The 16,706-nt window shown below is 47.6% G+C and overlaps 1 protein-coding gene across 4 annotated transcripts in view; it reads right to left on the bottom strand.

Annotated features, from left to right (window-relative positions):
* The window catches only part of CFDP1 (craniofacial development protein 1), a 115,394-nt gene that overhangs the window by 29,510 nt on the left and 69,178 nt on the right, over positions 1–16,706 (bottom strand). The window contains exon 6 of one of the 4 annotated variants that reach the window (XM_077831306.1): positions 7,654–8,363. The exons of the other annotated variants lie outside the window; for them this stretch is intronic. Coding sequence (XP_077687432.1) covers positions 8,255–8,363 — 109 coding nt within the window. The 3' untranslated portion in view covers positions 7,654–8,254. Of the gene's footprint in view, positions 1–7,653; positions 8,364–16,706 lie in introns of those variants that run through there. 4 annotated transcript variants of the gene reach the window in all.

Genomic DNA, 16,706 nt, shown 5'->3' with positions numbered 1-16,706 from the left:
TCCTTCCTCCCTTTTTTAAAGATGGGCACTACATTAGCCTTTTTCCAGTCATAGAATCATAGAATAACAGAGTTGGAAGGGACCTCTGGAGGCCATCTAGTCCAACCCCCTGCCCAGAGCAGGACCAATCCCAACTAAATCATCCCAGCCAGGGCTTTGTCTGGGACTTCCCCCGATAGCCATGAGTTTTCAAAGATAATGGCCAATGGCTCTGCAATCACATCCGCCAACTCCTTTAGCACTCTCAGATGCAGCACATCCGGCCCCATGGACTTGTGCTCGTCCAGCTTTTCTAAATAGACCCGAACCACTTCTTTCTCCACAGAGGGCTGGTCACCTCCTCCCCATGCTGTGCTGCCTAGTGCAGTAGTCTGGGAGCCGACCTTGTTTATGAAGACAGAGGCAAAAAAAGCATTGAGTACATTAGCTTTTTCCACATCCTCTGTCACGAGGTTGCCTCCCTCATTCAGTATGGGGCCCACACTTTCCTTGACTTTCTTCTTGTTGCTAACATACCTGAAGAAACCCTTCTTGTTACTCTTAACATCTCTTGCTAGTAGTAATTTTAAGGCAAATCTCATGAATTTTTCAGGGCTTGACTCATGGTTTCTGAATGCTCGGGGTGTGCAGTCCTGGAAGTGGGTCTGTTCTCCTCCCTGGCTTGACAGCAGCTGTTCAGAAGGGTGTGTCCCTGCAGAGACCAACTGCATTGGGAATGTATTTATCGTAATTCCTCAGAGGAAGAAGATGGAAAGAACTGAGATTTCCTTTGCCATCTGGAGGGATAGAAGTGCAGAGCTTCCATTCCCTCACTCCCCAACAGCCAGGAAATGGCAGGCAGAAAAGGCACCAGGAATTGGCTCCCTTTCAGCAACCAGAGGCAGCTTCCCAGTTCCCAGAGGCAGATATGGAAGACGGAGCCACAAACATGGTGTAGGGAGAGCAATCTGGTAAGGCTCCCAGCACTGTCCAATTGCCACCGAGCCAGGGATGGCAAGAAGCGGAGCCTCTCGCGAGGGCGGTGCCCTGGAACCACTGGCAAGTGTCTCACAGCTTTTTGTACAGGTCTCTAGTGAGTGTGATGCCAGGCTTCACATCTAAGCGATCTACCAGCTAGAGTGGATAGAAAATGGCCACCAACTGACAGGGAGATGGAGATAGCGCTGCTCTTGAACTGGAGCCCCTGTCACAAAACCCTCCACCATGCTTGGGCACTCAGGAGACCAAGGGTCAACTCCCAGCTCTCCCACAAACAGCCTGTGAGAGTGTGGGCAAGGTCCCGTTGGAATCAATGGGAGTTAGGTGCCTAAATAGCTTGGAGGATCTGGGTTCAATCTCACTGCAGCGAATCTTTTAGCTCCTGTAGAAATCAGTGAGGCAGGGCTGAATGCCTTGAGGACACACCCTGCCATGGGGTTGTCACAGTCACACAACAAAACTTGTATCAGAAGTGCACATTTTCAATGGTGAACGTAATTGACCAGAGGAACAGCTTCGCAAGGAATGGGACGGAGCCCCCTCAAGTCCTTCAGTGGAGTTCGGACATTTCTTTTGAAAACACACACTTAAGTTCAACACAATATATCGCACTTGCTCCAGGAATCCCTGGGTGAAATGCTACAGCCTGCGCTATGCAGTAGCCCAGACCATATGGCCCTAACAACCCCTTATGGCTTCACATCCCTGACCCACCCCCCTAGTGGTAGGCTCAGCAGGGTGTACGTCATGACGAAGTGGGCACTAGAGACTGAACTCCTCTTAGCCTCTGGAGGTGACTTCTGAGATTCAGACAAACTATTCCTGCTTGCACTGTGCCTGCTCTGTCGAGATTCAGAAAAGTTTAGAGTTCAGAGCTGTCAATCCTGCTCCATTCCTGAAGGATCACTTAAAAATAGAGGCTCCCTTCAAATGGAAAGGGGAAAGAAAAAAGCAGCGGGACAGCACCTGGGATTCGACAGGCAGCAGAATCGGGCATGGGTTTGAAACTCCCCAGGAGCTTGACTTTTCAGTGGGCCATTTTGTCCTCCCTGGGTCGGAGCCTGACTATGCAGAAAGGGAGGTGAGAGTGGACGATAGCAAAGCAGCGTGCGTGGCTCGCAGCACTCTTCCTCCCAACAAAGCAGTGAACAGTTCCCACAGGAGACAGTTGGGAGCCAGGCTCTGCCATTGGTTGGAATGAACTCTGCTATTGTTACATAAATAGGGGAAGACCGAGTTAGATGTTGGGATCCGAAAGCTTTGGGCATTGCAGATAAGTGTTTGCAACTGATGTGTACATGGCTCTAGTGGCCTTAAGAGGAAGAGTAACCTGAGGCTAGGGCGAGCCAACATGTCACTTGAGGTACCTCGTCTGAGCCTAACTTGTCTCAATAACTGTCTAGATGGGAGTGCAGGATTTTCCACACCAGCTCACACCAATGCTCTATCTAGGACAGCCACCGGGCTTTAGAATCAGCAAATTCACTGCTTCAGAGGGGGATGAGGTAGGGAGAAATCAGCCCATCAGACACCCAATCAGCTCTGGAATGCTGTACATGGAAGTAATGTTCCCTCTGAACTTTACAGGTGATCAGATGGGTGCTCTGAAATAGGAGATCTGATCATTAGTGACACTGATTTCTTCTTGCTAGGCCAAACATCCCAGCATGAAGACAGTTTTAACCCCAATAGAACTGCGTCTCTATTCTTACCTTTAGCAGAGCTCGTACCTCAGAAACCTCACCAGTGTAAATTCAAAGCTTGCTCCCTTTTGATTCCCATAACAGCCTCAGCTCCCTGCAGTTTCTATGATCTGACCCAAGCCTCGCATACAGTCTGGTGGTCTTCCCCTGATTTGACAGTTTAAATAATCCCCCATTCCCCTTAAGTCTCTCCATTTTCACTCCCCTCTCGTTAAAGTGGAGCCTGTCTCCTCACCACAGGTCCTCTGGTGCCCCAACATCAACTTCACATCAGAACAGTCCCCTTACGACTGGATAGTAAGTCACAGACTGGCTCTCACAGCACACCCAGATCCAGCTGTCCAGGCTCCTACTGACTGAATCCTCCGTCACCACATCCGGCCTCTCTTAATTCCTAGAGAGTATTCCCTGGCATGTCAGCAATGAACAGGAATCCTATCCACAAAGCAGCTGAGCTTCTCCTCTCCTTCTGGGCTCTGTTGGTGATGATTGCATCTAAGAGTGAGGCCACCCTACTCTCCTGATGAACCACCTTCTGATATCCTGAAAGCTGCTCATCATAGAGTTTCCTGAAGGCCTTGCGCTACATGTGTATTTACAAAAGCGTCCTCTCCTGCTCCAGCCGAGAGCTTGGGATGCTGTCCAACAGACAATGATTTCTAAAAACACACCACAGCACACCTGGAAAAGCCACCCTCCTGCCAATTAACACTTCAAACTTATTCCAAGGGACTCATATAAGCAAAGAGCAGGGAGAGGAAAGGACAGTTATGAAGCTAATCTTGCTTATTCTAAAACAAACACCTTACTGAAGATTCCTTCAGTGCCTTTTAAAAGTGGGGAGATTCCTTCAGTGCCTTTTAACAGATGGCTTCACTTCACCAGTCTTAGCCTGGAGATGCTCTGCTCCTAGAGTCTCCAGCTGACTGCATCTGGATCTCACCTGCACCTTGATGGATGCAGTCAATATCATATTAGATGTTAGACACTAGTTATCTCTTCTTTGCCTGAACTGCTGCTGGCCTTCTAATTCCATCAGTCTCCTCTAGTTCCCTTCAGGAGCTAAACTCAGGGCTATGGCAATATGTGCTTGGTTAGTGGGCAGAGAACCAGCCACCCACCATTTTGCACTTGGTGTAAAACTCCTACCTCTACAGGAGACTCTACTATAGTTTTCCTTCCACTCTCAACCCAAACCTCACATGGGAAAAAGCCCTACTCACAACAGCTGTAGGGCCTTGCAAAGCGAAGACACACATCAATGTCAGCAGATGAGGAACTGGCACAATGGTAGAAGGCCCAAACTCATGATAATGGATGGCAGACACCGCCATAGTCCAAAACAAGAGTTGGGTTGAGCCAGTATTTGGTAGGATGCTATTCTGCTACCTCCCAGCTGGCATGGTCAGTTTCTGCAGAATCTAAGCTTTTCAGAATGGTTCTTTTAATCTCCGCTGGTGCAAAGAGCCTTCCAAATGTGGCCCTACTGCAGCACTGTCACAGGTGGAACTCACTTTATTCGTCTCAGGATGTTGATATTTAACTTGTCATTGGGTTTCAGTGTTAACCGCTTCCTTTTACCACAGCAGCTACTGTGGGCTCGTGGTTAGATCTTGGGTTTATCTGTGGAGCGTAAGTAGATACGTATTTCCTATGCCCCCAGTGATAATTGTCTGGAGCAGAAAGGCGTCCAGGGACAATTTCTCTGTGTGGCCTATACCAGCTCCTTGAACTTCTCGGAGGAGCAGCAGGTTCTGTTCCAGGATTCTCTGCTTGGTGTCTCCTTCCAGAACCCGGATTGTGAATCTTTGACGTGCACAGTTTTCTCATTTGTTGTCCCCTGCATTCAGTTGATCCCTATGTTCTTTTTTTGGCCTTTCACCTCTGAAGAGGAAGGGGGCCTTCAGGCTACCTAGAACAGAGGGATCAAATAAGCTGGAGCAGGAAGGAGAAATCTAACAGAAAGAAGAGAAGCTGTGGGTTGGATTTTGAGGTTTGGGACAGAAACCAAGCACAAGCTGGAGATCATTCATTACTCACATCCTTACCCTGCTGTTTGTTGTTATTTAAAATTGTGTTGCTTCAGAAAGCTCTGTGGAAACAGAGATCTCATTTCATGAAGCCTCAGTTAAACAGTTGGACTCCAGCACATTTAGGTACAACACAACAGGCTGTGCTATTCTTCAAGGCAGAATAACCTGACAAGCTTGCGCAATTAGCATTGAACTAGATATTTTATGCGCTATATATTTCTCCTCCGACCACTATTCTAAAGCTGCTACCATTTTTAATTTGTTTATTAAAACTACTGTAGCCAGAATTTAAGCCACTTGACACAATTCATTGCAAATCAGTGGTCCCCAAACTGTGGGGCGCACCCCTCTAGGGCGGCGCAGAGAAATGTTCGGGAGGGGAAAGAAGCATGCACAGCAGGCTGTGTCCAGCCCCCACAGAGGGCGGGAAGGGAACACCATCCAGCCCCACTCTGCCCCTAGCTCCACTCCAGCTCCGTCCCTAGCCCCAGCCGCAGGTCCAGCCCCAGCCACCAGCTCCACTCTGCTCCTGGCCCCGGCTCCTGACCATGGCTCCCAGGGGACCGGGGGGAGGGGGAACAAAAATGTTTGGGGACCACTGCTGTAAATCAATGACTAATATTTGAAAGGAACAGAGATCATGGGAGGATGGGAAACCTGTTTGTGATTTACAAAATTATTATTGGGTTGGGCATTTGTTAAAGCCAGGTGCTCTGTGTTAGCCACAGATTCTCTCCTCCCTTGTCCAGCAGTAATATTATTGATAAAAAAGCCATCTGCTCCTGCAGTATCTACCCTAGAGCAACGAAACAATCACGGTGTGTGCCTCTTTCACCACTTCCATCCTGCTGCTTCAATCATTATGACACTGGTTTCTACCACGATGCGTATCAGACAACTGTAGAAAGCTGGAAGGAATCTGACCAATCTGTCCCTTCCCCACACACCCTGCCGAGGATTCGCCCAGCCTCCCATGACAAGGGGCATAGGCTCACACGGCATTCCTCACATGGGCACTCCCAGCTGACAGTGCTGCGCAGATGGCAGCCGGACTGAAGGGAACAGATCCAGTTATTTCTTACCCTGGGATCCGGGTGGGGAAGGATTAAATATGCCTCGTTTTCTCAGTCAATCCTAAATTTTGTCCAGTAACCCGTGGGTGGGCACTGCAGTTACAATGCTGGTGCCTGAGTAGGTGTGGACAGCATTCCCTTTGGAGTCAGTCAGTGCTCGTCCTTGAAATGGGCAGAAGGGGTCCTTGTTCAGTAACGGGAATCCTCTCAAGAGCTGAGCATGCCACCTCCAAAACCCTGCCAGCTGCAGGAGCAGGAGACTGGAAGCTGCTTCTGCAGAGTACACACTGGGCTAGCTTGGTACACAGTCTGTTTTTATAACACAAATGAAACCAGGGTGCTTTGGGGCTCAGATTTCAGAACTGTGTAATCCAGAGGTAGGCAAACTTTTTGGCCCAAGGGCCACATCGGGAAACAGAAATTGTATGGCGGGCCATGAATGTTCACAAAATTGGGGTGAGGGTATGGGCTCTGGGGTGGGACTGCGGATGAGGAGTTTGAGGTGTAGGAGGGTGCTCTGGGCTGGGAGGGAGGGGTTTGGAGGGTGGGGGAGGAGATCAGGGCTGGGGCAGGGGTGTGGGAAGGGGTGCAGGATCTGGCTGGGAGTGCGGGCTCTGGGGTGGGGCTAGGGATGAGAGGTTTGGGGTGCAGGAGGGTGCTCTGGGCTGGGATCGAGGGGTTTGGAGAGCAGGAGGGGGATCAAGGTTGGGGCATGGGGAGAGGCTCAGGGGGTGCAGGCTCCGAGCGGCGCTTACCTTGAGCAGCTCCCGGAAGCAGTGGCATGTCCTTTCTCTGGCTCCTACATAGAGGCGCGGCCAGGTGGCTCTGTACGCCACCCTTTCCACAGGCACCGCCTCTGCAGCTCCCATTGGAGCGCGTAGGAGCCAGACCAGGGCCATGCCATGGCTTCTGGGAGCCGCATGGTGTGGCCTCGACCCAGCGCACTGACCGGAGTGCCGAAGTGGGTGGTGTGGCCTGGCCCCCGACCGAGCTGGAGCGCCAGAGAGGGGCCGAGCCACATGGTCTGGCCCCCGACCAGGCGCCCTGGCCAGAGCGGGGCCAAGCTGCTGGTGCAGCCCCTGACCCAGTGCTCTGGCCGGAGCAGGGCCGAGCCACATGGTGTGGTTTGTGGGCCAGCATAAAACCGCCCACGGGCCGTAGTTTGCCCATCCCTGGTGTAACCACTGCTACAGAGGATCATTTGCATGCACAGTCATTGCAGGTGCACGTCAAAATGGACAGCTGGGCATCTAATTGGTCACTTGAATGTGCAACTGAGTGTGGACAATTCTGAAAATCTGGACCTCACTGCGTTATTTACCCAAAACTCCAGCCTGAAATTACCCTGCTTTTAGGACTCACTTCATGATTAAAGAGTGGCCCTTTGTCTGGAATGTTACTGTTTTAGAAATAAAAGCACAAAGGTTTTGTTTTGTAACCCAAATCGTAGGCTGCTTAATAATCAGCAGAGCAGCCAGTCAAAGCCTTCCAGTCATTAGACAGATTATATTTAAGAGTCATGTGTACAGCTGAGCATGGAGAGCTGTTCCTTAAAGGATTCAAATTGCAAGACAGCGCACCTCAGCAAGCAATCTCATTTAACAGACAATTAGCAGAGACATGCCCCTCAGAGCTAAAGTTCACTGAAGAAAAAAATGCAAAGGCATCGGTTTTCCCCGCTTTGGCTATTAAATCCAGACAGCTGATCCTAGTCTAGCCCAGCACTAATTGGAGAGATGGGGGGAGGGTGGAGAGCATGTGTGTATGTGTGAGAGACACAGAGAGAGAGTGCCAGCAGTTTTATTCCAATCCACAGTATAAAAATCAGCACAGTAATCTTCCTGATAATACACAATTCTGCTGACAATAGAAAGGAACTAGATAAATTACGGAACCAAAAGACAAAGCAACTTATTAAATACAAAACACTCAACTCTTTAAGAGACCAGAACACTAAATTAACATTGGGCCAATTAAAATCGTCCCAACAGCAATCCCCATGAAGAGTCTACTACCTGAAACCTATATGCAGTCTCTGTGACAAGGAAACAAGTAACTCATGGCAGATTAGTACAGAGCTCATTCATTAGCCTCAGCCAGATTACAGGCCAGGGGAGGGGAAGGCTACCTATGCAGCCCCATGCTAATAATGAGCAATACAAGACAGAGCATACCCCCGAGTTTTATAAGTACAGAATGCTAGTGTAACCAAGAACACGTGGGCATCTCCTCCAGTACTGCCAACCCCAAGTGTTCAAAAATCGTGAGTCAGGCTCCCAGAAAGTCATGAGTTTGGCTTAAAAGATAATACATTTGGGTTCTTTTTATTTGCCTTCTGATTTCTGTGCTTTTACGATGCACTTGGGTCTCATTTTCCAGCTTTTCTCTGCAACCATGAGAGCTAGAAACCTGCTTTTTGTTTTTTAATGAAAACTGGGATTCTTGTTTGCCTTCCAGAGCTGGGGCTTTAAGAAAAAAAATTACCCAACTTTTTGAGACTTGGCAACATTGCTCCGGTTAGATTTTGTATCATTCCTCTCTTGAAATTCAATAGGGTACTGGACGGCTCCAGGGATCTGTAATGAGGTACAGAAGTTATTAATTTGAGCTCGTTGGTTAGAATCCAGACCAGCTATTACCTTAGGGCAGCTGTTTGGTCACCTACATTGAAAAGTTTGGTGGAAAGATATCGCCATGAAACACACGGTCATAACTGGCACCTTTCTGGCAGCCCTAGCAGAGAGGCCAAGAATTATGCAGACCACGGAGTCCGAGTTACCCTTTTGTCCTGAGAAGTGGATGTCCCCATGTCAGGATTGTGGCACACTGGAGGAGGTGGTGTGCAGAGGAAGTTGATTCTGTGGTTAAACAGAAGCGATGTTACACTGGCACTTTTGATCAGTACCAAAGACATGGTATGAAAACTGGATAGCAGCGGGTACAAGAAAAAGGAGAAAACTGGGCAGCCAGTCACCACTAGGGTGTATGACGATGGGATGTGACAGTGAAGCTGGGCTCTTTCTGGGTTGTGCATCACCACCACAGATAAAGTGTATGCAGGCCAGATACTGTCCTCAGCAGCACCCATGTGACTCAACTGTCTCAAGAGGGCTGTACAAGAATAAATCAGAACTTGGCTAAATCTGGTGAGTAAAAACGGAACAGAGTAAAATCTGACCCATAGCTGCGTTGGCTTTACAGGCCTGACAAAAGTAACACAAACAAATCAAAGCAGTAAAAAAACCTGCACAGATCTGACTCGACACACTACAGGGAACAGAGCTGCAGAGTAAGATTGTGCATTTAGAGTTGCCTTTCAGAGGTGAACCAGCTTTTAATCAAGCAACAGGAAAAGGTTTGACAGAAGTAAAGCTGACAGTCTCTTCTACCCAACTATTCGCCCCAAGGCATAGCTTGGAAGTGAGATCCTTACATTATGGGCAGAAAACAAGACTTCCGTTTTCTTTCCTCTCAGCAGGAAGACAGTTGAGCATTTCCTGGGTGGTCCTTGCTTAAAGTTGGCAGATGCTCCTGCACTGAATGCCTCTGAGAAACGCAGTAAAGGAGAAACGCAGGCTGTGTCAATTTGATAGTTAGTAACCAGTTAGGTAAAAAAACAAATACGCCTACTATTTCTTATCTGATCTGCCCCCTGCAAAATGATTGAGGCCGAGCGTTTCCTTGCCTGAATGCTACTGGCTTCCTGACTGCATGGTGACCAAGAAAAAGGTGAGATGTCTTAAAAGAGTAAAAGATTATTTGAAAAAGTAGATGGGACTGAAGATGGCAGGAAGGATGAAAGCAGGTGCTGCAGGAAGAAGAGCAGCAGGACTCCTCCCACTATGTTAACAGGTGAGCTACTAAGGCCAACAGATCCTAATCATGGATCCCCATACCGGTACTCTAGGCTCATCATCACTCCAGCCATGGATCACTGTGCCAGGGTTGTACAAACACAAGCAGATCTTGCCCCAAAGAGCTTGCAATCTATGTTAAATGTTGAGCTGTGCTAGGCCTCACCTCCTTCCCATTCATTCATGCTAACACTAGACAAAATGGAACATGGCTGCCTCAGTCCTGTAGCCATGAACAGGAGGATAGAGAACAATAAGTGAATCAGAGAGGGCAGCCACTGGCTGGTATGCTGGGACAATAGCCCTAAACACAGAAACTCTGGGCTAAGCCGTTGTGAATAAGCTGGGAGGAGGGAGAATGCATTTGCTCTTTTGCAGGAAATTCTGTGATTCTGAATTTTTTTCATCTGACTTTGAAATTTCCTGCAAAACAAAATTCCAAAAACATTTTTGGTTTGTGTCGATTGAAACATTTTGTCCCAATCTTGACCATTGGAAACCCTTTTTCATGTAAAAAGAATTTTGTTCCGAAACAAAAAAGCAAAATGTGCCGTTCCAAAAATGGTGAAATTGGATGATTTGACATTACTGAAATGCTTTGGGTTTTTTTTGAGGGGGGAGGGTGTCCAAATCAGTATATTTCAAAACATTTTGATTTCAACTAAAAAAGCATTTTCCAAGGAAAAAAACCATTTCACCAAAATGTTTTTCTACCAGCTCTAATTGTAATTATCCTGCACAGGAACTGAAATAACTCACTCAACTAAAGGTCTGCCCTTCTCTTGCACCTTTCAACAGAGGAGCTCCAGTGTGAAGGAACTCAGCCTCACCACATCCTTATGAGGTAGACCTCCTGGGGAGCCATGGGACAGGGAGGCTAAGTGACATGTAAGATCATAGAGCAAAGTCAGGGATGGAGGTGAGATGGAACCTATAGGAGCTGGTTCGCAGTTCGCTTCTGAAACCACCTCCTTCCCTTTCCTTGTATCTGCTGCTATTTGAGGCACTGAGGCTATGACAAGTGGATGGATAAAAAGTTGAAAGGGAATTGGTTTTTCTTTAAGAATTGGATGGCTGGACATGCTGTCGGTGTGCCAGTACATGTAAAGAGCAGCACTGAGATGCCCCAAATGGACTTCGCGTCTAAGTCTCTTTGGCTATGCGAGGGAAAGTGGGTGAAAGCCAGAGGAACAATATCAGTACCCCAAAGGTTAAACATAGTTGGACAGGTAAGTGAAGGAGGTTTCAGATACAGGGCTTTACAATGTCTTGATTTCTGAAAGTGGGATTTTGGGCTAAAGCTTCCCTGGCCCCCTTCAATAACCTGCCCTCTTTATAGAGAGGCAGGAGGCAGACCAGCAGGCCGAAAATCAGCTGTGGAAATAAGCCATTTGGCATCTGATGCAGACTGCTCCCCAGACCTGGTGGCAGCCAAAACCAGTAACCTCTCCACTGAGTGTCAAACCAACCAAGAATCCTCCTCCCACACCCACAAAATAAGGCTCTGTTACTCCACACACACACACAACCAACCCTCCTCACATCCCTATCACCCCACCAGCATGGGGATGAATGATTGGCACGAAGATGTTAAATATTGTTCCAGACTCCCCTGTAAAAGAATATGTGGGAACTGCTAGTACCCTCTTCTTGAGCACACACTGGTATGAATGCAATCGGCGTGCCATTCCCCATTGCTACCACGGCAACCGTTGCAAAGACAGCGTCATTGTGTATACCACGTGTCATGCTTAGAGAGGACATGCAAAGGGTTTTTTTTTTTTAAACTGGGGTTTTGTGCCCTTTTCATGGATAAAGGCAATTGAAAAGACATTAATTCCCCCTCCCAAAATAATTCCCCCCCATTTCTTTCTTAGAAATACTAAGAACGTTGAGTCTAGTCCTGCTTAATTTTGCTGGAGAACTTCTTGGAGGTCTCAGGGATCTTTATCACCTTAACTGAAGGTTGGAGGGTTCCATCTGTAAAAAAGATGCCCTTTCTCCAAAATGTGTATTAGTTGTTGAGGCTAACTGCCCAAACCTGATCAGAAGCAGCGTTTTAAGCAGCACTCTCAGTGACTCAGCTTTCACCCTTTTGAGCTCTGCCAATGTCATTTCCTTAATACTGCAGTCCCTCGCCAATCTCGCAAGGCGTACAAGAACTGAATTTCTGATATGATCCACAAGAAGGAATTTTTTTTATAAAGCTTTCCAGCTTCCTCTATGCCTTGTGCAAGAAGCAGCCCAAAAAGATAAGCACCCCCCTTTTAAGGTCACCTTGGAAGCATGCAGAATACAGCATACTTAATCCCATATATGCCCCTGCTTGCTTTAGTATCATTTAATTTACCACGAGAATGAACTACAGTATAGGTAGTCCTTTCCTATTCACTTTTAAGAAGTCAGGGACGGAAGGGAGGAAAAGAATAAAGACCATGAGATCCACTACTCTCTTCCTCCACAGGTTTGGACAGAGGAAAAGAAAACAGGACATTTGATATTTAAATTCTAGACCTTTTGAATGCAAAAAAAAAAAAAAAAATCCTGGAGAAGTTCAAGCAAGGGAAATGTCTTTTCAGCAATGCTGGAATAAGAGTTAGATCAGAGCTTTAATTTATGCAGGCAGGAAATAGCTGAGGCCGAGAGTTATTTAATTTTATTGTTAATATTCTAGATAGAGGTTAATTGCTTTGCCTACTGTTCATCTGCCTTGAAGTGAGAATTAAAAGCAATGAATAGACTGACAGGTTATCTAGCTGGGCTCTCTCTTCCATTTAAAGGCCCTTTTCCCTCAGTTCTTATAGCAAAATTCTGAATGAGAAGAGAATTATTTCGCCCAAGATGATCCAAAAGAGACTAGTGATTTTCGATGCCTCGGTTTTATGGTGCTGAAGTTGAGGCACCTAAAAGGCCTGGTTCTCTCTCACCCACAGAAAACTGACCCCTTTAAGATGTCTTAAAAGTTGGCCACTGAAACCCTTTTGAAACTCTTGGGCTTAATATTTATATGACAGTAATATCCAGAGCCTCCAGTCAGGACTGGGAACCCACTGTGCTAGCCGCTATACATACAATTAGTATGGTGGGCTGCCTCCTCTATCTTTCTCATAGCTAAGATTTTCTCTCTTTCAGACAGAGTAGCTTCTGTGAGAAAGGAGAGCTCTTTCATGAGCTCAGCTGGCTGTGTTAACTAGTTTCTAGGCACAATGATGCCAGATGTTCCCTTGAAGAGAGAGAATGAAATTTTCTATATTTCTAAAAACAAACGTCATTTTATTTTATTTTTTTTGAAAGAAGGAATTTGTTGAAAGGTGCTAAGTGCTTCCCACTGACCAAGCACTTGTTAAAAGCCAGGACATAAGACTGAACAAGCAAGCTGGAAGAATGCTTTCTTGATTTAAAGACTGCAAAGGATGGTGAATCCACCGTGTCCTGTAATAAATGGTTAAGAACCCTCAGTGTTAAAATTCGCTCCTTATTTCTAGCCTGAATTTATCTAGCGTCAGCTTCCAGATGGATGTAGTTATGCCTTTGTTGATAAATTAAAGAGCCCTCTACTACCAAAAATTTTCTCCCTACATAGGAACATGTGGGCCATCAAGTCACCTCTTAGGGCTTTTCTATATAAACACATGGCAGATTTTCACCCCAGCTTGCTGCAAACTACGCGTTAGTATAGACAAGCCCTTATGTGAACCTTTATAATCTGAAAGCCCTTGTCCACATTGTAACAGAATCAGGGGATCTAATGACAACATGGTTACACTCTGTAGCGCAGATGAGAACTGTGTCTATGTCACAAGACTAAACCCTTGGCTGTAAGGCTGCAGCGGCTGTCTTCACGGCAATTAACTTAGGCTCTTACTTGGGCATTGTCCCAACCCCTCTCCTGTCCAACACAACCCTCTCACCCATGGTCAGTGGTACATTCAACCTGGCTGGCTGGCTTAGCTAAGCTAATGCTTTAGCTGAATCCCAAGTGAGGCTTTCAGTTGGGCTGGTAAACCACCCACTTTGTAACAAGAGTGCAGGCTAAACCACTTGAGTGCTGGCAGTCCTCCAGTGCTGTCCCACAATTCCCCTGTGTGCACAGAAGGGCAGACAAGTTCTCCCGCAATTCATTGGGAAATAATGAGAGTGGACCACCTTACTGAAACACAAGAACCCTGGGGCATGCCCCCCAAAGTCCTAGCAACACACATGGGGGCGTGTGGCACCAGTAAAGATACTGTAAGGGCAGGTAGGGCCTTGCCTTGTGCACAGCTGGGCTAGGCCAACCTGGATGCCAACCACCCACGATAACTCTGCCGTGAAGACGTACCCTCAGGTTTGAGCCCAAACCATCCTTCTGTCCACACACAAATCAGTCTGACTCGGGTCAGCAAGCACTCAGGACTCAGGTCCTAGGACCAGGCTAGGGGAGTGGAGCAGAGCTCAAGTCCCACAGACACTCTAGGCCTAGCCCTGTCATTCTGCAGCGTGGACACAGTTCAAGCCACAGCTCCAAGTCAGAAGGTCTGCCTAGTGCAGTATGGATGTGAGTCCTGGGTCCCATAAACCCAGGGATACACCAGTGTGGATTCTCAAATGCAGGCTTGGAAACACCGAGTCCACAAGCCCAGGGTCCCACAGATACAGGCTCAGTGTAGACACAGTCTGGTTATGGAATCACCCAGAAGCCTCAGCTGCCAGGGAGACCTAACATCACAGGCTGCCAGTTGTCAGACTTCTGACATCTTTTTGCACGTGGCTCAAAGTGCTGGTTTGTCCTGCAAAGCTCTGGATGGGCTGAAATCTTATCATTTGAGAAGCTGCTTTGGGGGGAGTGATAGCTCAGTGGTTTGAGCATTGGCCTGCTAAACCCAGTGTTGTAAGTTCAATCCTTGAGGGGGCCATTTAGGGAACAGGGGCAAAAATTGGGGATTGGTCCTGCTTTGAGCAGGGGTTTGGACTAGATGACCTCCTGAGGTCCCTTCCAACCCTGTTATTCTATGATTCTCTTCTCAGGCTCTGTCTGGTGCAATGAGTAAAACCAGTAGAGATGTTCTTGCTGCCAGTCCCCAAGAGGAAACTCCAGGATTGGCAGCACAGTGTTTGCAGCAGAGAATTCTCTCCTGCAGCGCCTGTTCCCTCTGGCACCTCACTGGTGCGGGGGGTCTTAGGATGCAGTACAAAGCAGATGTTGTATAGCAATGTGGCGCTCCCTGCATGCCGACAATGGAGTTTTTGTGCGGTAAAATAGCGAGGTCTGTCCACCTTGCCTGGAGGGCCATCAGGGAACAGGGGGCGTTGGATGGGGCAGGAGTCCTGGGGGAGGGGGGCCGTCAGGGGGCAAGAAGCAAGGGGGGGCAGAGGCACAACTTCCCCTAACTGGCCCTCCATACAATTTCCGAAACCCAATGTGGCCCTCAGGCCAAAAAGTTTGCCTGCCCCTGCTCTAGACAGCATGCTGCCTTGCAGAAGATTAAGGCTCCATGTAATTTATTTTTCTCCGGTATGATGGGCTAGGTAAAAGCACTTTCCTGTGTTAGGCTATAACTTATTTCTAACATGTGCATGTATATAAATCAAGATGACCATGCAAACACACAGAGATCAAACAGGAGCACTCACTCACTCACTCACTCACTCTTATTTTCCATCAACAGATGTGCTGGGGGCATTTTCCAATGTAGAGAGAAGATGACCTTTCCTGGGTGTGCTCAGTCTGGAACAGCAGGGAGCCCTGTATGCTGAGGCAGTCTGGAGAGCCACTGAAGTGCTTGCATAGGCTGCTTTGTAAGGGCTTGTCTACACTGGCACTTTACAGGGCTGCAACTTTCTCGCTCAGGAGTGTACAAACCCACATGCCCCACAGCGCAGCGAGTTGCGGCGCTGTAAAGTGCCAGTGTAAACAGTGACCCAGCGCTGGGAGCTGTTCTTTAGCACGCTTTAGCGTTGCCAGAGTAGGCTGGCCCTAAGCCTTTAGCATCCAGAAATGTTGTGCTCCTGAAAGCTAGAACAATCAAGAGCTATTACCCTGTCACAAAGCACTGCTAAGTTTCTTTACGTAATTAAGATTCTCTCTGTAAATACCCTAGACGATAAAGACAAAAAGAAATCAAGTTAAAGGGCTGAGGAGTGGCAGCTACTAAAATAGGCCACTGATTTTGTTACAACAGCAGTATTTTTGGCAGCAACATTTTAAACCCAACCTCACGTTCTAGGAACAGCACAAGTGGACTAACTGGAAAGGACTGCTGAGTCAGCTCTTTCTCTGGGCTTCACAATGTGCTCTGTGTTTTCCACCAGGCTACAATCATAGCTGGGGAGAGGAGGGGAGAAATGGAGAAAGAGAGGGAATAAATCCACCAACTTTGGAGAAATCAGAATGGAACTTTGCAAAGAGCAGGTTAGAGCTGGAAAAAACCTCTGGGTTTGATGAAAAGCTGGAGAAAGCAAAATCAAAATATATGAGTGTGTGACAACCCTCAATGTTACCAGTAGCAGCAGCAAGAAAGAAAGAACTGACCACTGAAATGCTTTACTGGAACACATACAGCCTACTTCTTTAAAGTGTGAATCTCTATGCAACTTTAACTAAGTAGTTGTTACTCATGTCTCCATAATACAAACACATTCTATAAGTTACACACACAGATGTTGACCAATATATGCTAGGACCCTACCAAATTCATAGTCCATTTTGGTCAATTTCTTGGTCATAGGACTTTAAAAATAGTAAATGTCATGATTTCAGCTATTTCACTCTGAAGTTTCATGGTGCTGTAATTTTAGGGGTCCTGATAAAGGAGTTGTGGGGAGAATCGCAGGGTTATTGAACCGGGGTGGGGGGGGGGAGGAGGGGGGAGTTGCGGTCCTGCTACCCTTACTTCTGTGCCGCTGCTGACGGCAGTGCTGCCTTCAGAGCTGGGAAGCTGGGGAGCGGCGGCTGGTAGCCGGGAGCCCAGCTCTGAAGGCAGCGCGGCCGCCAGCAGCAGCGTGGAAGTAAGGGTGGCCTGGTACGGTGTTGCCACCGTTACTTCTGCACTGCTGCCTGCAGAGCTGGGCCCTCGGTCAGCAGCC

Source organism: Eretmochelys imbricata, chromosome 12, assembly GCF_965152235.1.
Source record: "Eretmochelys imbricata isolate rEreImb1 chromosome 12, rEreImb1.hap1, whole genome shotgun sequence".
NCBI classification, from domain to species: Eukaryota; Metazoa; Chordata; order Testudines; family Cheloniidae; genus Eretmochelys; species Eretmochelys imbricata.
Note: the sequence above shows the minus strand (reverse complement) of the source record. Positions and strands in the feature narration are given on the sequence as shown.